At 48.5% G+C, this 27,036-nt stretch overlaps 1 protein-coding gene across 2 annotated transcripts in view; it reads right to left on the reverse strand.

Moving 5' to 3' along the window:
* Positions 1-27,036, reverse strand: part of LOC142582309 (kinesin-like protein KIF20B) — a 44,682-nt gene that overhangs the window by 10,408 nt on the left and 7,238 nt on the right. Inside the window, exons 3-7 of one of the 2 annotated variants that reach the window (XM_075691869.1) lie at positions 22,603-22,754; positions 15,158-15,364; positions 13,653-13,865; positions 11,478-11,999; positions 8,407-8,750 (exon numbers count right to left, since the gene is read on the reverse strand). In XM_075691869.1, coding sequence (XP_075547984.1) covers positions 8,407-8,750; positions 11,478-11,999; positions 13,653-13,865; positions 15,158-15,364; positions 22,603-22,754 — 1,438 coding nt within the window. The remainder of the gene's footprint in view (positions 1-8,406; positions 8,751-11,477; positions 12,000-13,652; positions 13,866-15,157; positions 15,365-22,602; positions 22,755-27,036) is intronic. The other variant, XM_075691870.1, reaches the window with a different exon arrangement.

Raw genomic sequence — 27,036 nt, forward strand, 5'->3', positions numbered from 1 at the left:
ATGTTCCGATGCCACGTGTCTTCATGTGCGTGTGTGAGTGTATGTGCCATTGTGCCCGACCGGCGGCGACACGACAGTAGAGGTCACCTTCTCCTTGTGCCCGACCGGCGGCGATACGACAGCAGGGGTCACCTTCTCCTCCTTGTGCCCGACCGGCGGCGATACGACAGTAGGAGTCACCTTCTCCTCCCCATTGTGCCCGACCGGCGGCGATACGACAGTGTGAGTCACCTTCTCCGGCGACACGACAGTATGCGTCACGTTATCCCATTGTACAGTCACGTGCTCGTCTATTGAGGGGTTCCTTCTTGCCCTCAACTGCGAGAGTATAAAAACAGCTGCCCCCGGACGCAAAAAGGAGGGCTCCGATTTCTGTTGAGTAAAGTGCACTCCCGTCTCTACTTCGGTCAACCTGACCGCCAACTCTTTGCGATGTTAAAATAAACAAGTTGTTTTGTTGTTACCAGTCGACTCATGCTTTGCCGGGAGCTTCGGATGCTTCCAGTTGTACCCCAGGCCGCCAGGCCAACGCTACCCTTGGGGCTTGCGACCCAGGTGCAACAACGGGCGTCAGCGCCGAGTTCCCAACAGGTCGTACCATCGGTGCGACCACAACAACTGTCTGCCAGCGGTGAGATAGCGACAACGGAGGCCAGCAGCGAAGAGATGCAGTTGACTGTATGCTGAGCAGCTCATCGACGATCCGGGAGCAGTGCAACGAGCCCTGTGTGATGACTGGTTGCCTGCAGCGGAACGACTGCGCTGAACTCTTGGCTGCGAGGTTTGGTGAGTGCGGGACTTTCTTCTTCTGAGCTTTGCCAGGCATTTGTTAGTGTCAGAAACAGAGCTGGTAATTGTGGTTGTCGTTGCTGCCGGGTTAGTTTGCGGCAAGACAATAGTAAGCAGTAGAGAAAGCAGCATTCAGAGCAGCCATGGATTTGAAGTCGTTGCGCAAACCGAAATTGCTGGAGCTTGCAAGAGAGTTGGGTCTGGATGTCTCAGACAAACTCAGAAAACCTGAACTGCTAAAGGCTATTCTGGAGTTAGAAGCTGAGGATGACGAGCTGTCGGAATGCCTTGAGACCATTGAGGAGAGGGAGACTGCAAAAAGACAGGAGCGCGAACTTAAAGAGCAAAAAGAAAAAGAGCGCGAACTTAAAGAACAGAAAGAAAAAGAAGAGCGTGAACGTAAAGAACAGAAAGAGCGAGAGCAACAAGAGCGCGACCGTCAACACGCTTTGGAAATGAAGCGTCTTGAGGTAGAGATGGAACGCGCTCGTAATGGAAGTCAGGCACACGGTGCAGGAGAACGCGTATTGTTCAAAATGACTGACCTGATGCGGCCGTTTAAGCTTGGAGAGGACATTGGTTTGTTCCTGGTTAACTTTGAGCGAACGTGCGAGAAGCAGGGGTTCTCTCGGGAAACGTGGCCACAGCGCTTGCTCACTTTGTTACCCGGCGAGGCGGCCGACGTAGTCGCTCGCTTGGATAGAGAGGAGGCAGAGGATTTCGACAAAGTGAAATCGAGTCTGCTAAAAAAGTACAGGCTGTCAGCGGAGGCGTTCCGTCGGAAGTTTCGGGAAAATGAGAAAGGCAGAAGTGAGTCATACACAGAGTTTGCGTACAGGCTTATGTCAAACATGCAGGAGTGGCTCAAAGAAGAGAAAGCGTTTGGTGACCACGAGAAAGTTCTGCAGTGTTTCGGGCTAGAACAGTTTTATAGTCGGTTACCGGAGAACGTGCGGTACTGGGTCTTGGATAGGCCAGACGTTTGTACGGTGGCTAAAGCCGCTGAGCTAGCCGAGGAGTTTGTGACGCATCGGGCTCGCGGAGCTAAGGACGGTCAAAAGGGTGAATTTGGCTCGAAGTTTGAGAGGCCGAAGTTCACACCCATGAGAGCAAAGGGGAACACGCGTAGTGAGGATGCGAGTGAAAGCAGTCCGACCAAACGTAAAGAGACGGCGGCAGCCGAAGCCGAACGCAGAAAGCGGTTCGAGATGAGGCAAGCGCGCGTGTGTTATACGTGCCAGAAGCCGGGTCACTTTTCGGCGCAGTGTCCGGAAACAACACTAAAAGTTGTGTTTTTTTCATTATGCAGCACTGACGAGAACATGAAGCTTCTCGAGCCTTACATGCGAGACCTCCTCGTGAACGGGAAAGAGTGCCGTGTGCTTCGCGATTCCGCAGCTACAATGGATGTAGTTCACCAGTCTTACGTAGAACCCCATATGTTCACGGGCGAGTGCGCATGGATCAAGCAAGCCGTGGAAGCTCATAGCGTGTGTCTGCCGGTAGCAAAAGTGCTTATTGAAGGACCTTTCGGAGCGCTTGAGACGGAGGCGGCAGTGTAATCTATGCTGCCCCCCCAGTACCCGTACCTATTTTCGAACAGGTCCGATCACCTCCTGCGCGAGAAGGGGCTTTTGTTTGGTGAGGCTAGCGTTCAGGCCTTAACCAGGTCGAAGGTTCGGGAGCTCGCTGCAAAGGCGGTAGTTGCGGGGCCGACGTTATCGAACAATGAAAAGGGGTCAGAGGTGCAGCAAGCTGACGAACTGAATAAAATTGAGCCTGTAGCGTTGAAGGCGCCAGATACTGGAGAGGAAATGCCCGATAAGGGAAAGTTAGAAGAGCTATCTGCAGATTTGCTCATCGCGCCTACGTCAGACGGACTTAATAGGTTGCTAAAAGTCAGCCGGTCGGCTTTGATAGCCGAGCAAAAGAAGGATGGCAGCCTAGAAAACGTGCGCTGCAATTCCAAGGAAGGTATCGCCAGGAAAGATGCGCGTTTTGTGGAAAGAGGTGGAGTCCTGTACCGGAAGTATCTAGACCGCAGAGGAGTGGAGTTCGATCAGCTGATCGTGCCTCAATGCTATCGTCAGGATCTGTTGCGCTTGACGCATGGGGGTTCGTGGTCCGGACACCTTGGAGTTAAGAAAACTAAGGACCGTCTCTTGCAAGAGTACTATTGGCCAGGGTGTTTTCGGGACGCAGACCATTTCGTGAGGACATGTGACACTTGTCAGCGGGTGGGCAAACCAGGGGACAAATCAAGGGCGCCGTTGAAATTGGTACCTATCATTACGGAGCCTTTTAGACGGCTCGTTATTGATACAGTGGGACCTCTGCCGGTAACAGCCACGGGGTACAGACACATTTTGACTGTGATCTGCCCAGCGACAAAGTTCCCTGAAGCAGTGCCGCTTAAAGAACTCAGCTCAGTTGAGATAGTCAATGCACTGCTGTCCATATTTGCGCGAGTTGGTTTTCCTGCGGAAATCCAATCAGATCAGGGCACAGTGTTTACTAGCGCTTTGACGACAACTTTTCTCGAAAGGTGTGGGGTAAAGCTGCTACACAGCTCAGTGTACCACCCGCAGTCGAATTCCGTTGAGAAGCTCCACTCCGTCATGAAGCGCGTGTTGAGAGCATTGTGTTTTGAACATCGAACTGACTGGGAGCTGTGTCTGCCTGGGGTGATGTTTGCATTAAGGACCGCGCCGCATGCAGCTACGGGGTTTTCGCCAGCTGAGCTGGTGTACGGTCGCTCGCTTCGGTCTCCGCTTCGCATGCTTCGAGAATCGTGGGAAGGCAGGGGCGACGACCCAGTCGTGGTAGAGTACGTGCTTAAGCTCCTCGAACGCTTAAGAAGGGCACAGGAGTTGTCAGGTGAAGCAATGGCAAAGGCCCAGCAGAGGGCCAAGGTTTATTATGATCGGACAGCCAGGGCCCGTCGTTTTGAGGTGGGCGATGAGGTCATGATATTGCGCACATCGCTAAACAACAAACTAGACGTGCAGTGGGAGGGCCCAGCACGAATTGTTCAGAAACTGTCGGACGTTAACTACGTGGTGAGTCTGCCAGGAAAGCGGAAAGCACGGCAAGTTGCCCACTGTAATCTGCTCAAACCTTATAGACAAAGGGAAGCAGTGGTGTGCATGATGGTAAACGTTCCTGAAGAGCTTCCGGTCGAGCTTCCGGGACTAGGCTCAGTGACGAACAGGGAAGACACCGGTCAAGTCATTAGTGACTTAGTCAGTGGAGCATCGCTGTCGCGTGAGCAGAAAACCGAACTACACCAGCTCTTACAAGAGTTTCAAGGTCTGTTCTCTGAGAGGCCTGGTAGGACTTCTGTACTTACTCATGATATAGAACTTACCTCCCCAGAGCCAGTACGATCCAAGGCGTATCGGGTGTCACCCCGCCAGAGCGATATTATGGAGGCTGAGGTAAAGAAAATGCTACAGCTCGGTGTTATTGAGGCAGGTGAGAGTGATTATACCTCCCCTTTGATTTTAGTTGAGGTACCGGGCAAGGAACCTCGTCCTTGCGTCGACTACCGCAGGCTTAATTCCATCACTAAGGATCAAATTTATCCGATCCCTAACATCGAGGAGCGCCTTGAGAAAGTTAGTAGCGCTCAGTTTATTTCCACCCTAGATCTTGTCAGGGGTTATTGGCAGGTTCCACTTACAGAAGAGGCTAGTAGGTATGCGGCGTTCATTTCCCCAATGGGAACATTCCGTCCTAAAGTGTTGAGTTTTGGTTTGAAGAACGCGCCATACTGCTTTTCAAGCCTCATGGATAAAGTGTTGCGGGGACAGCAAGAATTCGCTTTACCGTATCTAGACGACGTAGCGATATTCTCCGCATCCTGGTCTGAGCATATGGCACACTTGCGGGCAGTGCTAACCCGCCTGCGCGAAGCGGGCTTGACAGTCAAGGCTCCTAAGTGCCAGTTAGCACAGGCCGAGGTTGTCTACCTCGGTCACGTGATTGGTCAGGGTCGTCGCCGCCCCTCTGAAATAAAGGTGGCCGCTGTGCGAGACTTCCCGCAACCGCGCACGAAGACCGACATTCGGTCGTTCTTAGGTGTCGCCGGCTGCTATCAGAGGTACATCCCCAGGTACTCTGATATCGCGGCTCCCCTGACGGATGCTCTAAGAAAGACAGAGCCTCAAACAGTCGTCTGGGACGAGACAAAGGAAAGAGCTTTTAGCGCCCTAAAGAGTGCCCTAACAAGCCAGCCTGTGCTACGATCGCCAGACTATACAAAAGGGTTCGTTGTTCAGTGCGATGCTAGTGAGCGAGGCATGGGCGTTGTACTGTGCCAACGGGAAAATGGAGAAGTAGAACACCCCGTCCTGTATGCTAGTCGTAAGCCGACCAGTCGTGAGCAGGCGTACAGCGCCACCGAGAAAGAGTGTGCATGTCTCGTGTGGGCCGTTCAGAAATTGTCATGCTATCTAGCCGGCTCGAGGTTTATCATTGAGACGGATCACTGCCCTCTCCAATGGCTGCAGACCATCTCTCCCAAAAATGGCCGCCTCCTGCGCTGGAGCCTCGCTTTGCAACAATATTCCTTTGAGGTGCTTTACAAAAAGGGGAGTCTCAACGGTAACGCCGATGGCTTAAGTCGAAGCCCCTAACGTAGGAATCAGCCTCAAAATTGTTTGTTACTGATGTTTTTTTTCCTGAGGCAGGATTTTTTAACATATTGCTTTTGTTTAGTGTTCCAAAGTGATGATATGCTTTCTAGTGCAATTTTCCAATTTGTGGACGCGTTCTGAGTGATGCTAGACTACTGTAAGGAACTAGGCAGTGGTATAAAAGGGGAAAGAGCCTGGCAGGGCTTAGTGAGGGTTGTGCCGTGCTTGCTGACTGAGCGGTTGAGTTTCAGCGTAGTTCTAACGCTTGCCGGGAACGAGAACAAGAATGTGAACTCTCCCGAAGTCACTTTGCAGTGTCCCGTGCGAACCTGAACGAGAGAACGGGGCCTTCTCTGTGCGCTGCGCTCAAGAAACGTCGAGGGACGCCCGACTTCGGTTATGAGCATCATCGAGCGATATCCCTCCGGACAGCGGATGCAGTCCCCTGTCCATCGGGATCTCCTTCCCCCGGCGGGGCGGTCTGTTACGTTTCGCCTACGACGCGCGGTTTAGCCGGCGCGACTGCAACAAAGCGGCAGACATTTTGGCCCGTTCGGCGTCGCCGCTACGCCTCCCCGCCAAGCGCGTCCAGGCATGTTCCGATGCCACGTGTCTTCATGTGCGTGTGTGAGTGTATGTGCCATTGTGCCCGATCGGCGGCGACACGACAGTAGGGGTCACCTTCTCCTTGTGCCCGACCGGCGGCGATACGACAGTAGGGGTCACCTTCTCCTCCTTGTGCCCGACCGGCGGCGATACGACAGTAGGAGTCACCTTCTCCTCCCCATTGTGCCCGACCGGCGGCGATACGACAGTAGGAGTCACCTTCTCCTCCCCATTGTGCCCGACCGGCGGCGATACGACAGTGTGAGTCACCTTCTCCGGCGACACGACAGTATGCGTCACCTTATCCCATTGTACAGTCACGTGCTCGTCTATTGAGGGGTTCCTTCTTGCCCTCAACTGCGAGAGTATAAAAACAGCTGCCCCCGGACGCAAAAAGGAGGGCTCCGATTTCTGTTGAGTAAAGTGCACTCCCGTCTCTCTACTTCGGTCAACCTGACCGCCAACTCTTTGCGATGTTAAAATAAACAAGTTGTTTTGTTGTTACCAGTCGACTCATGCTTTGCCGGGACCTTCGGATGCTTCCAGTTGTACCCCAGGCCGCCAGGCCAACGCTACCCTTGGGGCTTGCGACCCAGGTGCAGCAACGGGCGTCAGCGCCGAGTTCCCAACAACTCGTGCCAGCGGTACGAGTACAACAAAAGAGATTATTTGGCCCATCTAGCCAAATGTTATAAGATTTCAATGAATGTGCGTTGCTGTAATATTGCACTTAGCACTTTCGACGAGCACTACATTCTGATGCACCTGATACATGCACCTGGTCACGTGCTGTTCCTTTAATGACTGCGATTTGCATGATGCAGCAGAAACAATCACCTTTATTCCCGATTTACAAGCTTATTTGAAATTGGTAATGGCATTAGTGGTTGCTATGTTGCTAGCGCAGTCAACGCAATACATGCAGTTCTACTTTTTAGGAAGTCCAAATATTTACACAAGACTCCACAATTTCACTATTCACACACCCTCGGTTAAAATACCACCGCATGAACTTGTAATATGCTGATCCTAAGCTATACTTGAGCCTCACTGTGAAATGGTATGCGAAGTTAAGGGTTTTAGTTTCACATGCATAGAAGCTTCACGCAAGTAAAGATCTCATCCAAATGCCGGTGCAGAGAATGTCAAGGATGATCTTGCATTTCTGTTATGCATGCTGCAATTATCTGCTTGTGCTGCACGCCCTGCCTAGATGAATGACTGAGTAGCAAGAGCCAAGCGTAGTGTCATCAAGAGTGCCGATTTGATTCCACTAGGGCACCGATAGAAAACGACGATGACAAAGATCTTTGCAAACACCTCGTAGCTCGAAATCGTGCAGTGATCCTACATAACGGAGTATGAATGACCAGTTCATGCAATTAGCAAAATGCATGACTTACTGCAGATAGTGATGAACAAACTCGCCGGTGGCAGCGATGAAGTCTACTGACAGAGGGTGCGAACGGGCATGGCATGTGGTGGTTGCTTCCGCGTACCACGAAGAAGCAACCACCATACTTGCACGGAAGAACGTCCACGTACGTGAAACAGTCTGTCTTACTCAGATGTGTGAGCAAATCACTACAGTGGGCTTCACATAGCTTCTAGTGACTGTTACCCTCATGATGTCCCCCATTGAGAAAGTAAGCGTGTAACTCTTAAATAGTTCGTGGGAAGTGGCGTTTCTGAACGTCCGCATACATGGCAACAACTAAACTTAATTGGTTTAATCCCGTGGAAACGATACCAAGGAGTGGCAGAGTACAATTTTTTGAAGTTTGCCGCAACGCCTTTTGAGACATACATATGCACTTCATTGACGCCGATTTACATAGAAATAAGTGCGCAGCAGCTAACTTGGAAGAGTTAAGACTGACAAGCAGCAGATGGTTGTTAGATTACCGGCAATATTCCTTTAGATCGAAGGCTTGGCTAATTTTGTGTGCTTCAAGAACTTGCTCGTAGAAAGTTGCTTAGAAAGAGTGCTCTTCATGCATTCTTTCGCCATCGTGACTTCCAAGAGGAGGTTCGGAGACCGAAAAAGCGAAAGGTTTGTGCTAACAAACTTTTTTCATCAATACTGAAGCAAAAGTAGAGTGACTGCAAATTCGTAAACGTGTTTAAAAATTTGGAAAGTTGGCAAGTATTTCATCAGGAATACGAATTCCCTACGTTATCAAACACCGACAAGTTTAAGTGCCATTGCATCTGGAGAAATAGGAGTAGGCTTAGAACAGGTGCTGCCTCCTAGAAAGACATCGGATGCAAGGCTAGAGCTCTGGAGACTAAATACAAGGACTGCTTCGTATGAGTGAGTGGCAACACTGGCTGAAGCACAGACCACCGAAGGATGAATAAAATCACCACGCACTTGAGCTGGCCCCGGGTATCCTCCAGATCCCGCGCGAGTGCCTCGATGGTCTCGAAGAGCTCTGCAGCATCATCTGCATCCAAGGCTGCTGGTGCTGCCCCTTCATCAGCAAGGGAACCATCACGAAGCCCTTCATCTCCACTTGCACGGTGCCACCGCTCAGTGAGCCGACGAACAGCCTTTTTGCAGCGAACATGGCGCGATTCGAGCTGCTGTGGCACCACTTCAATGGCAACAGCCGAGAACTTCAGAGCATTAAGCGACTCCTCGAGCATCGACATGGCTGGACAGATGTTTACAACCAGAGAGACTTGCGCACCCGTAGTGAAGTAGGCCTGCATCGCCTACAAAAATCCAGAGATGAAAAAAATTACGCAGACCTAATGCACATGCGGGAATCAGCGTGAAGCAAAGCTATCGGGAAGCAGGCAATATGCATCTCATTTGTATTTAATTAGGTTTATTGTCAAACTATACGCAATGTTATCAATTGTGTATGCACAGCGAGTCACTGATTTAAGCTCACGGAGTGTATGGTTACATGCCTGCCAGCCTGTGAACATTGAAATCGTCGTAATTCAGCGGAGAACTCTAAAAAAGAAAGAAAGGAAGGCAGGCAAGTGGGGACTGGTGGGTGCGGAGGTTAATAGTTGTGAGCACGATCATTTTGAGGGATGCCTACTCATTTTATTTGTTCATTAAGGATGATGTACTTTTAAACGCAGCATACAAATAGCCGCAAACTATGAGCAGTAAAAACTGGCTAGCAAGACACTGTCTTGAGATTAACGTCTATTTCAGCGCACTTGATGGGGATTTTGCTTTCAGATACCTGCACGAATAAATTTGCTCGAAGCTGGTGTCCTTTCATTACCAGAACAATTTCAACGGTATTTTCAAAGGCAATTTGAGGCTGACATGCAGTAAGAATATCAATTTGCATTCAGCAGTATTGCGTGGTTATGGCGGGATCGCAAGCATATTATTGGTGCAGTATTGTGGAACAGTTATTCAGTTACACCTCGAATGTGTCGTACTTGTGCATATTTTACGTCGCATTATGTTTCGCTCAGTTGCCAAACATTACCTCAATTTCAGGAACGTTGGGAGGCAAGTATTTGAAGACTACACCGTTGACAAACTACATCGAAGTGCAAGGACCAAATCAGGCATATGTAGAATGCAAGACTGATTCAGCGTTGTTACGAAGACAAAGGAGATGTTTGATCCTAGATATACCCTTCTATACGTGATGTATACATTTTGCGTCACATTGGCAGATACCCAGCGGCGTATACATATTACAATGCAAGGCAATCTTGAAAATCAAAGAAACAATTTAACATCAAGTGTTATGTGCTTCGTCAAGTGCTGGCTTATTTAATATCAAGTGCTCTAGATATTAATAGCCACATTGTTGGACGAGCTCTGTCCCAGCTGATTTCTTCATTACGCAAAGCAGAGGTGCGGCGATCAATGACACTACATTGTGAATCAAGACTCTGTACTCGACAGTAAACTCGAACGAAAATTGCCTAAACGGAATTGCCGCTTAAACAGGACAGTCTAAATAGCTTTGTTTTCTATTTGGGCAGTGCAAAAAAAAATGTGTCCTTTACCAGTACCGAAATTTTCGCGGCCTTCAAAACGGAACCTGAGAAGTACGCTCTAAAGCACTTTTACAGAGAAAGGTAGGATCTGAAAGATCTTTTTGGAGCCTGTCTTCTACGCAGAAAGCCATCCTTACAAAGCGGTGGCAAAGACTCAAGAAAGTAAAAATCTGATTGATATTTAACGCACAGCATGTCAAGACAACAGCTTCCCGCCAACGCCACTCGCCAAGGAGGCCATCAAAATAAGATGAACCGACATTACGGGCGCCGTACAGCGTGTCGTTCATTGATTTGGACTCCCCCTGCCGGATCGCTTGTTATCGCGCACCAACCGGAGCAGTAAGATCCACGTCTGTTTTCATACTTCGCCGCAGTGCGTCCTCGATACCAAAACTAGCTAAGCTTAGTTAATCCAATGTCTGTTGACACCACACGAACCACGGGCAAACTAGCTGCCATACTCATTTTAAGCTTCACATATTTAGCAGCGTTAAGAGGCATGTCGTAGTGCTGCACATCTGCAGCTTTTTCTAAGCAAAAGGAACTCCTGCTAATAGAACACATTCCTCCGGTGCCTGGAGGGTCCGTTTGAGTAGATTTTACTGAATCAGTAGCATAAAGGATACTGACCGTGTGGACATGCAGAAGGCCGAGGGGAAGGCAAATAATCGTTCGGTTTGAAATAGGCATGTTATATTTATGTGAATACGTTAGCCTCAAAGCAATTTAGCGGAGCCTGCAGTAGACTGCATAGATTTTTGAAGGACACAATCGCTATTTTTTGTGTGTGGCTGAACATTGATTTCTTTCATGTTTCTCACTTTACACATCATGCACGCTGCAGACATTAGGCTGTTGACATTCCTGTGCTTTTCAAGACTTGCAAGATATGAACTATGTGGAAGTTATGTTAACTTGAACTTCAATGTGCCTACTGCAGGTCTGCACTGTGCATAGGCTTTAGATTAGGCACAAAAAACAAGCCTTGAAAGACTATAGTTTGATACTTTACTGCCGGTATTTTTTATGTTCAGAAAATGCCAGAGCAAAAGCATGTCATAAGTGGTTTAGAGTAAAAAGTACAGTTTCTCAACACTTGGAAAAAAAGTTTGTGCCCAATGCGAGGGCGCCCCCACTTAATGGTGCACTGGGACGCCACATGGGAAATCGCCGCCATGAGAGCGGCACAAACCATTTTTTTCTGTGTGTTCACAAGAGTTTCCACGGGATTTTAAGGGCACAGGCTCCTTTCCCAACGAGTCACCCTTGAAGAAAGCCAAGCGCGAGGCTGGGGTGCGCGTATGCCCATTTAAAACCAGCCGGTGGGTGCCCCGTGGCGGAAGGAATCTAATCCACGACTTCCCCAGCGCAGGCAGGCGCTGTAACGCTAGGCCGCGGCTGTAAAATTGTGTACCCGAGGTACAATGTCGGCCCGGAAAAAAAAAAACGCAATCGTACCTGGGTGAGCTTGCTCTCTCGGAAGGGCACCGGAGCCTTTTTGGACGCATCCTGGTTGCTACGTAGGCCCTCCAAGCAGCGGCTGAGCACCACCAAAGAGTTGTTAATGCGGCCAGATTCGCGAAGCCGTGACCCATCAGTGCCAGCTTTGGATGGCCTCTCCGAACCCGCCAGGTCGCAGAGCATCATTGTGTTGACGTGCCAGTTTTGGATGTCCAACCTAGAGCTCACCAGCCGCACCGTGAAGACGCAGTGGCTGCGGCTCGAGCTGCGGTTGAGTTCAGTCTCGGCAAACGTCTGGTTGTTGCGCGCCAGGCAGAACAGCCGATACGCTTCATCAGCCGAGTGCACAGGCACTTCGATGAGACCGCGCACAAATGCGCGTTTAGCCCGGTCTTCCCCCAACTTTAGAATGGTGCGCCGCTGGCCGCCTTTCTTCTTTGTGGCTGCCTCAGCTGATGGGAGGAGCAGGTCGTAAATGCCCTCGTTGTAAATTTCATAAAAGGAGAGCCACAGCGATACCTGTTCAAGATGTGATAAAAAGGACGGAAGGACAAAATTGGATCCATTATGCTTGCGTTAAGTACGACAGCCGATATAATACAGTGTTATTTGGAGGGGCTTTGTTTAATTATGACCAGCCTATAGTTAGACTCCCGAGCATCAGTGCAACCAATTTTCGTTCATAACTTCTTCGCACGTTTTACTCTTAAAGCTCGTTGTCTGTTCAACCAACATGCTGTGCCAAAGTTCTGTTCATTTTACCATTGATGAACATCCATAAGGTTAAAATAACCGAGACTGGCTAGCAGCGCTGTGTGTGCTTATTGGTCGACCATGTCATTTCATGTGCTGAAAAAGATATCCGAAGATGAATCAAAAAGGTTCTCAGTGCTGCTTGAAGACACTCATATCGCTTCCCTACACAATTACCACGCTGTTCTTGTGCAGCCTTTCTTCATGATTCCCTGTAACAAGTACGTATTTTTTCAAAAGCGAGTATTAGCAAAAGAAACTTGCTATCAGGTTTGGAAAAGGCAGTTTTGCACAGCACCCTAAACGTGCTCATGCCATAGGTAAGTAGATAGCTAAAAAGTGATCAAATTATGAAAGTTTGGCACAGTTAACTGGTGGCAAGTGTGAAGGGCACATCGTGTCCAGATCTCATGAAAGAGCAGGAAGCTATGGCAGTTGCAACACGACGAGATCGTGACGTTTACAACAAATGAAGTGCTTCAGTTTCTTGAATAATAATCGACTCACTTGCGTAACAAATGCACCACCCACAATATAGTTCGTAAACGAGTGTATTTGAACTCATCAGCTGTATACCGATGTTGCCCATTTTGAATTTAACGCTGACACACTTGCACGCATTAAAGTACCGTGTGGAATATTATTATAATTGCATTTATTGGGCCACTTTAATGCAGCAAAAGTACCATAGGGTGAACGTTTATTCCTTGCCAAGCTTTGAAAGGAATACAACTTAACCTTTCTGAGCCCTGAGAAAAGGCTGTCAAAAAGCACGACATCCTGTGCACCAGCTTAATTTAGCCGCACTAGCTCTCTTTTCTGTCCCATCAAGCTTTCCCTGACTGCGACACTATCCTGTTTGCTCTGTAGATGTGCAAGTAGTTACTGGATTACTGTATTTTACACGGTGTGGAACGCTCAAGAGGAAGGTAGTTTGAGTTGTATTTCGTAGTCTATGGTGTTTCAGTGCAATAGCCGTCTGTTCCGTCCACAAGTCGCTTTCAATATACTAATACCACCACTCTTACGTTGCAAGAAAAGGCTTGGTTACCCAGAAAAAAAAATGCGAAAATAAAAGTCTATCGTGAGGCTGCCTTGAAGTCATTTCAAGCGTAGTTATACTTGAGTTAAGTGGACTATAGTTCGATCTATTAGCCAAAAACTGAATTTGGAAATTCTCAGGAAATTTCGTGAATCCATAACGGGCTGAGCACGAAAGAAAAATGAAATCCATGAAGTCGCACAACACACCGGTGCTGTAGTTGCCAAGCGAGTTTGATTTAATGGAATTTTGCGTTTTCACCTGTTAACCTCTTACTGAGAAAGCAAAGAATAGTTGTAAAAGAACACTGTCAGTCTAAACCGAATCATTCTCTAGTGTTCCTTCAAAGGTGAGACTTCGTCAATAGCTAAGCATACCTGTGCTTTGTCATAGTTGCTGTCACAGCTGTCAATTAGGGACTCATCGCTGCTATTCGAGGGCATACGGAAGGCGCTGAAGTCGACAGCGCTGCGGGCTGCCTTATCGTCCAATAATTTGCCTTTCCGCAAAAGCGCAGAGGCCTCCTCTTCTGCGCTGAGCGGGAAGACGTCGTCAAAGCAGTCGGGGCGCGCTGGTGCCCCCTTGCACACCTGAGTGGTGAGAAGCAGAAAGGGGAATACATTTAGAAGGTCACCGACAGATTGACTATTGAGAGTTCGCACCAAATCATCAACAGGTCGGCGAGACAATAGAGGTGACCTCAGAATTGACGGACGACCTAAGGTTCTTTGCAGCCAACGTTTGATATACCCAAGTGTATTCAATGACTGGTAGACAAGTATATCTGCCTAATGTTTCTCGCTTTAATTCTGCAAAATTTCCTCAAAATATTTTTCCCTTTTCTTGAATACGGCAATTTTCAATGAGACTTGCAGATTTAGAGAGAAAAGCATTTTTTTTCTGGTATTTATACATATCGACCTTAAGTAGTTAAACACAAGTTAGAAAGGAGCAGCTGCTCTTCTCTAGCTCTACATGGTGGGCGAGGTGTTACGTACACCAAGGTATTTAACAGGCCGCTTATGGACAATCACATTAACAGCTTCAAGAATTGAACAGAGGTGGAAATGTCGAGAACTAACTTTGAACAACACTGTAACATTGTTGCGGTACTGTGCAGTGGAACGGTCTTGGAAGAGACCCTGGAAGAAAACTCATTTCCTTCAAATTCTGTCTGAACATCATGGCTATGGATACATTATTTTCCCCGCCAGTGAGGGAGCCAGAAGTGTACAGCCTAGTGCAAGTTTATGTCGTGCAAGCCGCAAAGCCTCGTTCGACACATATTCGTATATCATAAGCAAATATTCGGTACCATTTCCGATATTAGCGAGAAGCATTTAAGATTTGCTTCATATTATATACAACTCATTCTATCAGTATTCTTTACATCAAGGTTTGACTGTACATAAACCACGCAACAATTGAAATGTAGATGCGCAACGAGCTCAGGGGTTAGGTTAGCATGACTGTCTACAAAGTGCGTACGGCCAGTGCGAGGTACAAGCTCAACGCAGAGCGGCAGCAGAGGGTAAGCAAAGTTATTTTTGCTTTGCCAAATGTCATGATGTGATGCGTGCCGTGAACAGGTGAAGCTCCAACATCCAACAAGTCGCCGATCAATACAACAAGAGTTGTAACTATGAGTAGCTGTCACCAGTATTACAAGCTTGATAATAGTAACCTGCACGTTAAACCGAGGGCAGTGCCAGCCGGGCCAGTAATTTATTGCTTTCCAGTAATTCCTGAATTACTTTTGTGGGGCAGTGACTGGGCAGTAATCGAGTACATTATGAAATTATCAGCTACTTTTGTCTGCAACGTGCATAAGTGGTCTAGCACAAGGCAGAGCGCAAGAGATGGAACGTGAACAGTCCCTGACCCGAGACCCAAGCAGCTTGAATATTCTTTCAAGGGTGCGTGGCACGACTCCTGGGTCAGTCGGTGGACCCTGCATGGTGTAGGTCTTGCCCCCAGCAGTAGGACCATATGCAAAGAGCAACACATTGGCTCCTCGCACGAAGGCATCAACTGGATCCCGCACCACCTCCTGAAACAACTGCGTCTGGCTGCAGCCCTCTGGAAAAACCTGGGCACCGAGGATGACGATGTGAAGTCAGAACAAAGCGAGGAAACTTGGGAGTTTTATGATGAGACAGTGAGGAATAACTAAAATCCTTGAAAACACTGCCCAACAATGCCGTCTTCTACACATCTCACCTCTGAATTGTCCGTTTAGCACTGGTGAAACCTCGGCATACAATGCACACTGCTGGGATAAAAGGTATATGCGTAAGCATTTTATGTGCACCAACAGAGATATTGCAATGAAGACAGGGCAGAGGGAAATTTTTCCTTGTCATGTCACCGCTTGCTTAATATTTATGTGCAAGCACAACCTCAAATTTCAGTGGATAATTTGTCTGCTAAGAAACTGCTGTTGTATTTGCCTCTGTGGTGCTGTGACATATGATGGGAACTCACGAGGGCTCCCTTAGAACACGGATGGTAGATTCACCTGGTTCTTACCATGCTCCAACTAACTTTGCAATTATGTGGAGCCTTTTAGAAATTGCATCCCAAGGAAAGAAGGCTCGCCCGAGCCAAACATTCAGCTGCTTCAGACCAATCGGGGAAGCCATCTCCATAGCTTCGAGACATCAGTCGCGCACCTTCCTTGAAGGCGAGAGAACCTTTAAGCGATCTGAATAAACCTGGTGAATACGTTCAGAGTACTCCCTTTTGTGTGCTGCCAGAGCACTCGAAAACGCCTAGTCAAACGTACCATTAGAAATACCTCGGCGCACTGGAACTCAACATAAGGCATTGGTCGAGTAACTCCAAGACAAAATATCTTTTTTGAAAATTCACATTGCCACCGTTGGAAACATTTAAAGTAATAAATTTTACAGTGACGCTTCCTAGGCCGCGGCCATTCCATGATCTCGCCTAGGTCGGTTGGTCGAGTTCTCGCCGAGTAGATTTTGTTCACTTAAAGAAGCAAGCGTGGCCGCCAGCATGATCTGAACGTCAGCCCGCAGCGCAGCAACCCGACGCTCTAATAGTTAGGCCACAACCGCCTTCTTTTTATTCTTTCATGGTATTTATTACAAATACGAGGGTGAATCAGAAAGTCATTGATACTATATTTTATTAGCCAAAATAAGGTACGTAATGGTAACTACAAATATACGCACTATTCGACGTACATTACACTATTTTCCACATAGTCCCTACAACGGTTCAGACATTCGTCCCATCGCAGGACTAAATTCGTCCCATCGCAGGACTAAATTCGTCCCATCGCAGGACTAAATTCGTCCCATCGCAGTCGTCAGGCAGTGACGCACGCGGCCTCCCCGAACGCTCATTGTCATGCGTCTTCACGGCCTTTTGCAAACTCTCAACACCACTACCTCACATTTCACAAAGCGAGACACCTTTCCCCTTACGTGGACTGCATTTCCCTTGTGGATTTCGATGGGCGTTCATCCCTTGCTTCATAGAAAACGAATTACACTTCGTCGCTCGTAAGCAATGGACGTGTGAGGCACAACCGCCTTCTTCGATGGATGGATGTTATGAGCGTCCCCTTTTAGAACGGGGCGGTGTGCTGCACTACCGAGGTTTTGCTAATATGGTGCTTAATGTCCTACCTAGGTTAAGAAAAAGAAGGAAGAAAAAAACCGACAGCAGCGCCGCGCCGCTACAGGTAAATAAGGCCGCGCCGGTCCAAGAAAGGTCCACTGCTGGGAATGGATGTTGACTTCATATTTACAGCCGTGATTTGGCTAAAAAAGAAGGGGGGGGGGGCAAAGACTTTCTGATTCGCCCTCGTACAATATATGCTTCCGTAAGGTATTTACAAAGCGACCAAAACAACTGCGCGTACACTTTAATGCCAACACCAACAAGCTTTGAGAATTATATTAATCAGCACACAGTGATCATCGCATACTATGGCACAACCGATAAAACGGCTTGGCCAAGAAGTGGGTGGTGCATATTGTGCCAATGAAGATCTGTCAGATGATTGCTGCGTGTTTAAGATTTCCATACAATGGCACATACCCACAATGAGGGACTGGCCGAGAAGCGGCCAATACATTTAAAATAAACAAATAAGAAAGAAATGAAGAGACAAGCATATAAACGATGTGTCACATTACGCAGCATGTATAAGCGAGAACAGATGTGCGCCCCCGTTTTCTTTACTCTGAAGATTCAGGATGAATTGGGCAAATTTATAACATTTCATTCACCGCTTCACAAATTCAGATTCCAACATCTGCGTTGGACCTGCATAATTTCTTCTGCTACGGTTAGCTCTACAAGCGAAATTGTGACTATTTTTGGCAGATGCATGCCTGCAGTGCCGTACGGGACCTGCCGTGTGTTCACGTTATAGCAATTTCATAGAAAAAAAAAAGAGACTTGTGGAGTGCGAGCAGCGGCCAACGTTTATTGTGGTTTCAATTAAATGGGAGGCAAGATATTGAGGTGTGAGGTCTGGTATCAATAGGTGACTGTACGTCTAAATTGTGGAACTATAATGGCTGCACCATACCGACTTGCTTAGCTTCATGTACAGTCAGGAGCAATAAGTTGCGGGATGCGCAGCAAAGCGACCCTTCTCCCCTTCTAAATTAAATTAATTAAATTATGGTGTTTTACGTGCCAAAACCACTTTCTGATTATGAGGCACGCCGTAGTGGAGGACTCCTGAAATTTCGACCACCTGGGGTTATTTAACGTGCACCTAAATCTAAGCACACGGGTGTTTTCGCATTCCGCCCCTATCGGAATGCGGCCGCCGTGGCCGGGATTCGATACCGCGACCTCGTGCTCAGCAGCCCAACACCATAGCCGCTGAGCAACCACGGCGGGTCCTCCTCCCCTTCTAGCGGTGACCCCTGGTGCCGAGACCGACGCCTACACGCATGCGCGTCCCTTCCAGATTGCAAGCGTGCATGTTTCCGCGCTTTCTCCTTGCGCGTCGGCGATATCCGAATGTAGCCGCGAGGTATCGCTCTTGCGATATGCGCTGTCAGAAACACGTGAGAAAAAGGCCGCACCTAGAATATTCTGGAACCACATAAATTTAGGCAGGAAGTCAACAACAATACAACATATCCTAGAGGAAGATGAAAACAGACTGAAAGAAGAAGCGGCAATGAATTGCCTCCGAAAAATAACAGCCGAATCTTACCAAGGCAATGACGAGGTTGTATTTGAAGAAAGAAAGAGCATGAAAGAGACCCAAGTGGAAAAGAAGCTGGTGCTGAACAAATTTCAAGTGGAAGAGAAAATTTCTAAGCGCACAGCCACAGGGCTAGACGAGGTTCCCGTTAGGCTGATAAATGAACTAGGACCAAAAAGTAAGGAAGCTCTGGTTAAAGCAGTGGAAAAAAAAACTTTAAAAGAGGAATACCAGACAGTTGGAGACAAAGTAAAATGAATTTAATTTATAAAGGTAAGGGGGAGAAAGACAATTCACTCGTATAGACCGTTGACCATTACATCGGTAGTATACAGGCTAGCAATGCAGGCAATCAAATTAAAGCTTCAAGCTCAGGCAGAGATGATGGCATTTTGGGAGAACTTCAAAATGGCTTCAGAATAGGTAGGCGTTTAGAGGATAACTGATTTGTTCTTACTCAGTGTATTGAAATATCAAAAGTAGAAAGCAGACCGTTGTATGCGGCCTTTTTATACATTACAGGAGCCTATGACAACGTTAACCGCAACATTTTGTGGGATATTCTGAAACGGGAAGGCTTAGGTGACGATTGTCTACAGCTTTTGAGAAAGATTTACCTAGAAAATACCATCTGCGTTGAATGGGAAGGGATGAGAACGAGGAGAAAGCTCATATCAACAAGGGATTGAGACAGGGGTGCCCTTTATCCCCGCTGCTGTTTATGATGTACATGGTGAGGATGGAGAGGGCGCTAGAAGGAAGTAACATCGGGTTTAATCTCTCATACAAGCAGGCGGGTACAGTAGTAGAACAGCAGCTCCCAGGTTTATTTTATGCGGATGACATTGTGTTGCTAGCTAACAAGCAAAGTGATTTGCAACGTCTGGCTAATATTTGTGGACAGGAAGGCAACAATTTAGGTTTTAAACTTAGTGTTAGAAAAGCAGGTGTTATGGTATTCAATGAAAACAGTGAACAGACAGTGGAGATACAGGGCCAGGAAATACCTCGGGTAAGAGACTATAAATACTTTGGTATATGGATAAACGAAATTAATAGATATATGGAAATACAGGAAAAAGCAATAACAGTGAAGGGGAAGAGAAATGCAGCCATAATGAAGCAGAGGGCGCTATGGGGCACGATAGGTACGAGGTCCTCCGAGGTATCTGGAAAGCACTCTAAGAACAGTTTGGCGTGTCCCTTCTGCCACACAATGATAATCGTCATCTGCCTTGATGCGTTTCCTTTCTTTAACGCTGCAAGCCCGGAACTTTCCAGTAACGAACGGCACGCGCGTTATCAGAAGGGGCACTCCAGAGGGTGTAAACTGTTCTATGCTGATAACGTGCGTGCCGTTCGTTATTGTTGCGGGCTCGCAGCGTTAAAGAAAGGAAACGCATGACAGCAGATGACGATTATTGTGTGGCAGAAGGGGCACGCCAAAGGGTGTAAACTGTTCTTAGAGTGAGGTGTAATGGTTCCAGGACTTGCTTTTAGAAATGCGGTTGTTTGCTTTAAATCAGGGGGTACAATCAGGATTCGATGGGAACCAAAGGTCAGTGGGTCCCCTCGCATTGGGCGCTAACGGGAAGACTACAAATGAAGCTGTGCAGGTTGATATGGGCTGGACTAGTTTTGAAGTGAGAAGCTCGCAGTAAAATTGAGTATGAAGAACGGCTGAAGAATATGGAAGAAAGTAAATGGGCTGGGCGAGTGTTGAGGTATCTGTACAGAAAAAGAAAACATTGATTCACAGTGGAGGAAAATAACTAGGAAGCTTACCAGCAAGTATGTGGCCTGTAGGGTGGGCAACACAGCAACAAAGACGGTCAAGCGGAAAGTCAAAGAGGCTGAAATAATCTCATGGGTGGCGGCAATGGAAAGGAAACCTGCCATGAGTAACTACTGAAGAGGAAAAAACGAAATCAGGAAAGAAACAATGATAACTCAAAGGGAAGCTCATTACTTTTCGAAGCGAGATCGGGATGCCTTAGAACACGCACCTATAAAGCGATATATAAGAAGGAACAAGAAGCATCTGCTTGCTGCGGTAAAGCTAGGGAAACTATGGAGCATGTTTGATTAGAATGTGAAGACTGCTACCCAGCGGTCGATTTAGGCATCACTGGCCTTCTTGAAGCGGGAGCAGTGGAAAAGTGAACATGTCCGCAACAGGCATTAGTAAGAGGCGATTGGAGGATTGGTGGACGAAGTAGGGAAACGACAAAAAACGGAGACGTACAAAAAAGCACAGTTAGCAAGAGGGGATCAGAAAATTTGGGTGTGGGATTTCATAGTGTATTTTTTTTTATTGTCTAACTTAGGTAGGACATTAAGCAGTATAACCAAGGTAAATGTACCTGGTAGCGAAGCTTCCATAGGAGCCCATACGTTCAAAACATGGCGGTCCATCGGCGGTTCATGGGGCTTAGCGCCATCTGTATGTGGTGGGAACACTTCCGGCGGAAGAAAAAATAATTTGACGCCATGTCCGTTAAAAGCAGAAGTGACGTCATTTTGCTTTCGAAGGCGCGAAATTTGTTTTGTTGTCCTTCCTTTGGAGTTATATATTCAGATGCCCCGCCATTCGACTTGATGGGCGTTTCGAGCTTTCAGCGTAGAAACCGATGCAGGAAAAGCCCTGCCGTACGGTTGTCGAAATCGCATCCCTGCACAGAACATACTTTCTTTGGAGGCCGGCGAAAGCTTTAGATGTCGAGTGCTGATCCTATCGTCGGATGCCAATCCCGTCGGCCAGCGCAGTCGCACGAAAACAACTACACAATTATCTGGCGGTCGCAACTCACTACTTTTGACTGAACAGATTAAAAAGCGATGAAGCTGCCCGCGTCACCAAATTCAGACAAACTTCAACAAGCAAAAAAGCACGAACTGCGAGGGGGGCGTATTCCAACAGGTGAACTTTACGAGTGCGCCTTTCTGCCCATTTCAAGACGTGCATTGCATTGCGAGTGATAGTGGCGTCAACGCCCCCTGTAGCGATGGGCGCTGAAAAGAAATGCATTTATTACTAGTAATAAAATTAAACTTGTATTTTCTTAACTCGTCACGAATATATAAAATTGACTAGGAATTTTATTTTCGTTGAATGAATCTAACTGTGGTCGCGTTTGAATTAAAAAAAAACGCTTTTTCTTTCCCAATGTTTGTTCCCTCCAAACATAGTCGCGCTTCAATCGCTGCTCCCATAACCCCCCATGCTGATGTCGGTGACAATCTGTACTTAACCGCTTTTCGCCCGAAGCTTCGCGACCTATTTGAATCGACCTTGGTATAACAGCAAGAGCTTGGTGGCGGAACCCACCGCCCCGTTCCAAAGGGGACGCTCATAACATCCATCCATCCTGTGGCGGCTTCGACGGGCGAAGCTGTGTGAAAAGTGTTTAGAAACGTGAACTTGCGGCCGCAGCGGCGGCCGCTTTGTGTCTAGTCACGGGCGCTAAACGCATAAGGCCGGCCTGATGGCAAACGCAACAAGTCTTTTCTGGGGCCGGACCTTCTCGTGGCCAATCTTCGTTGTTTCGTTTTAAGAACTGTGCGTTCTACCGCAGAATAGCGTGGCAGAAGACGCGCTCTATAGAAGGAGATCGGCAAGACGAAAATGGACAATTGATTTCCGTTGTATAGACGAAGGTCTGCCCGTCGAAGCCGCCACAGCGCATATCGCAAGAGGGCCACCTCGCGGCTACATTCGGATATCGCCGGCGCGCAAAGAGGAAGCGCGGAAGCATGCACGCTTGCAGTCTCGGAGGGACGCGCATGCGTGCAGGCGTCGGTCTCGACGCCAGGGGTTCACCGCTAGAAGGGGAGGAGGGTCGCTTTGCCGCGCGCATCCCGTAAACTTTTGCTGTTGACTGTACATGTTTTGTCCCACGCAAACAGACAATCGTAGTAAAAGCAACGAAAAAAAAATAACGGCCACGCAAGACAAAAGTACGCAGGATCGGCGCTGAAGTCAGCGCCTGTCCTGTGCACTTCTGTCTTGTGTTGCTGTGCACTTCCGTCTTGTGTTGTGTTGCTGCTTTTATGATAAACATACCAATTCGCCCAGTTGTACACTTCAAAACAGATACTGTACTTTGCAGACACTGACTAAAACTCACCTTCGTAAAACTAAAACGTTTTTGATGTTGATGTTCCAGAGTGGCGGTGGTTGACTCTACAGTTGTTTCATCACATGCACGGAACGCAGGATTTGTGAACGCCCTGCCCCCAACTCTCGGTCTAATACGCAGGTATACCTTCAGCGCTGAGCCTGCAAATAAAAGCCCTGTTCTCATTGCACGCACCAACTCGGAGCACACAACTTAGTACAACACTTTGTTTGCCGAGAAAGCAATACCCATTCCTAACTAAACTATGGACATCTGCGATTTCGCAGCCTGTGTCGCAGAAATTTTGGTGTCGGCGTCGAACGTCGTTTTGGCAAAAACATTTACTAACCACGTATACCTAGGCCTTCCACATGACGCAATGAATTGGCTGAACTAATTTCTCGAGCTAGAATACGTAGCAAAATCGTAAATTACGACTTGCACACAACCTACAGAGATGATAGCTCCTGGATTCTAATTTGGCTATACAAAAAAAAAACAATTATGTTATGCGAAAACAAAGAAACCCGTTCACATACACAAACCGGCCGCGGGCGTTCACAGACCGGCCGCGGCGTCCGCCATATCGCGCGCGCCTGAGCGATGGGTGTCCTGAGGACCACGGAGCGGCGCGCCCGGTTCCTAGCGATAACTCCCGCTGGTGCTCGCCTCCGCCGCATCGCGGCCCACGCAAGAAGCCGTGGTTCCACCACAAAGCTCGCCATCGACATAGCGTTCGCGGCAAGTGTTTCCCGGTAAACATTATGGTTACATACGCTCCAGTTGTCAGAAACGCGAGAAGCAGCCAGGGATCTTTGAATGCTATCGCGTTCCACGCTTAAAGGCTAAGCTTAAGCGTCCTCTAAATTTTTTGAAGAGTGCCGTACGCGGTGCTGAAATCTTCAAAGTTCACATCACGCAGGGGGCCGTGGAGTACTGACGTGCCTCACATGAGCTCCTGCGTCTTGCGCTCATTTCTACAGCAAGGCCACTCAGCCCTTTCATTTTGCACCGACAGAATCGGCAAGCTGCAAGGAACAGGCGGATACCACCTACTTTAAAAGTGAGTGCGTTTTTGTCAAGATTTCGAGCTTCATGTTCACCGACCATCCCGTGCCTTGCTAAGCCTAACGCCGCGCGAGACCCCACCGGCCCGCCGGGGAGAACCACCGTCGCACGTGCAACAGGCACACGGTGCGCGTGAAAGGAGGCCGACAGCGCTCGCTGCCGCACGTGCGTTGCACGTGCACTGTGTGTCGAAGAGGAGGCTCGGCGCTCGCAGGCGCTGCGGCTGACAAGCAGGCTTTGAGATGAGCCAAGAAACACCCGCGACGGACGCGACGTCAAGCGAACGACAAGAAGAAACAAGCGCCATGCATACAGACTCAGCGGAAGAAGCCGACGTCGCGCAATCTTGGACTTACGATAAAAACAGTGGCAGAACTATAGACCTCAACGACCAATGGCTGACATGGGAAAGGAAAGGCAAGAATGAAATCACGCGCATCAAAGCCCCCGCAGTGACCCAATCCACACAACAGCCAGCCATGCCGCCGCCGCCGCGCAAATCCAGAACGCCACCGCTACCTTTGGACGACATCAAGATTGTCTACCGCCCACAAGCTGGCCTTGAACTCGCCAAATGGTCACTCGTCGCAGTCACACACGCAGTAGGAAGATCCAGCGGCATATTGCAAAAAGAATTCCACGACAACGTGCGAGTACAAATGCAAAAAGAAGAAAACCTCATCATTGCAAGTACAGCAAACAAGAACTACGCTCAAAACTTAGCCAAGGTCACTAGCATACAGCTTGGAGGCAACTTTTACAACGTAAAAGCCAACTCTCGTCTACCCGAAGATGTCAGCAAAGGTGTTATCTACGGTATCACGCCGGGGACTTGCAGTGCGGAACTAATGGATGGAATTCGAGTGCCAGCACGCTATACAGTCCTCAACGCCCGCATGCTCGGACAGTCCACGGCGGCGGTCATCTATTTTGAGGGCCCACACGTCCCCTACAACATCATTTATCAGAGTGGCGACTACCGATGCAAGCCCTACCGCAAATCAGTTCAGTATTGCCGAACCTGTGGCAACCTCGGACATCGTCAAGACGTTTGCCCAAAACCAACCCCAAATTTCTGCTACAAATGTGGCAAAACAAACCAACCCCCGAACCATGACTGCCATCCCACGTGCAAGATTTGCGGAGAAGGACACGAAACGGCCGGGAAAGAATGCAAGAAAAAGCTCAAGCCCAACCCACCGCCTTACCAAGTAAGACAGCAATGGCAAAACAGGATCCAAGAGCGAGACAGTCGATGGAGCTCCAACCGCGATGAGTTCCCTGAACTAGGTGCTGCCAATGGATGCGCCGCCAACACAAGTGACGCCTCCAGTGGCAACGCAAGAACTACCAGACCCAAGTCAAGATCGCGGTCGCGTTCCCGAAAACGCGTGAATTACGCTGCAGTGCCCAGTGCATGCGCCGCCAACTCAAGTAACGCCTCCAGTAGCACCGCAAGAAATAACAGACCCACGTCAAGATCACGATCAAGATCGCGATCGCGTTCCCGAAAACGCCTGAATTACGCTGAAGTGGCCAGCAGCTCAGGCAGTGCAGTCGTCGTATCGGCAGAAGCGGTAACCGTAAGAGCCCTCGAGAGCAAGCTACAAAATCAACAAAGTCTCATAGACAGACTATTCCAAAGATGCAAAGAATATGAACAGGGAAGCAAACAATCATTTGCAGCGCTAACCACGGCCGCAGTTGATTCCGCTATTGAAGCTAGAGTTCAAAAGCACCTCCAGGCTTTCGAGGACGTCTTCACAAAAAACATCCTTGCCCTGATTGAAAACATCACCAAGCCTATTGTCGAGAAGATTGCGTCACTTAACACCCAAGTGACCACCCTTGCAAATCAAGTCGCCACTCTCACAAGCCAGGTTACCGGCCTAACAGCCCAGGTCAACAATTTTATAGCACACGCAAAGAACAATTATGTCACCAAGTCCTACCTCGACAGCCATCTCAACACGACCGAGCAAGGTAGAAAGAAGGCTCGCACGAACAGTCGTAATGCCTCCCGCTCGATCTCACCCAACCATGAAGCTGCCTGCGAAGCTGAAGATCCTCATGATGGCGACAGCTAAAACCACAACAAAGAGGCCGCAAAATACTCTGCGCATCTGGCAATGGAACTGTCGATCCTTCCGTCCCCGGTATGCAAACCTACAAGAACTCGTCAAACTGGACCACCCTGATGTAATTGCCCTACAGGAAACTAATACCCACAACGTCCGACTTCAAGGATACATCGCTCATGCACAAACTCATCGCACTGCCATCCTTACCAAGAAAACTCTCACAACGCAGGAACACGGAATAGAAGACATCCCCATCGAGCACACCCTAGTGGAGATCATACCAGACAGAAAAACGCAGCAAAGTCTCTTTATCGCCAGCATATACAGCCCTCCTCGTGATCAACTTCCGGAATTCGACCACTTTGTCCGTGAACTGAGGAAACGCACGAAAGGCCATCAAGTTGTTATAATGGGAGATTTCAACGCCCCACATACAGCATGGGCTTATCCAAACACCACCAAGAAGGGAGCGCGAGTGCACGACACTGCTCAACACCACAGGCTGACCCTCTGGAACGACCCATTGCAGGCCACGAGAGTCGGGAACAGTGTCTCAAGGGACACAAACCCGGACCTTACGTTCACAGCGAACGTCCACTGGGCCGAGTGGAGTCGACTCTCGGAGACGCTCGGAAGCGACCACCACATTATTCAACTTGACATCGCGCATAACCGGAAACCAACCAAGACTGGAGTTGCTCGACTAACAGATTGGAAGTCCTTCAGAGACAACCTCAGCGGCAACACAACAATCGACGACATCGACCATTGGCTCAAGGGCCTTCTCATCACCGCAGAAAACCACACCAAGAGCATCCAGCTAAGCACCAACACCCCCGCAGTCGACCCGCATCTCCTTCATCTCTGGGAGGCCAAAAGAGGCCTCCTGAAGAGGTGGAAGAGACAAAAGCTCAATAAAAAACTTAAGCAACGAATCGCCCTTCTCACCATACAGGCCCAAGATTACGCGGAGCAACTTAGCAGGCAAAATTGGCACACCTTTTGTGACAGCATACAAGGGACACTCAGCACCAAGAAAACCTGGCATCTTCTACGCGCTCTCTTAGCTACCGATCGCACCAAAACGCAACAGAGGCAAGATCTGCGCAGACTGATCCACAATCATGCTGGATCGGAGGATGATCTCCTTCGTGAGCTTCAGCAAAAACTTAGTAGCGACAAGCCCACTTCATCAGCGAGCAGAAAAACGTACGGCGGTGCACCAAACCCAGATCTCGATCGACCATTCACCCAGGCAGAGCTCCACGCAGCATTAGCCAAGCTCACCAGAAAC

Source organism: Dermacentor variabilis, chromosome 5, assembly GCF_050947875.1.
Source record: "Dermacentor variabilis isolate Ectoservices chromosome 5, ASM5094787v1, whole genome shotgun sequence".
In the NCBI taxonomy this organism is placed as follows: Eukaryota; Metazoa; Arthropoda; class Arachnida; order Ixodida; family Ixodidae; genus Dermacentor; species Dermacentor variabilis.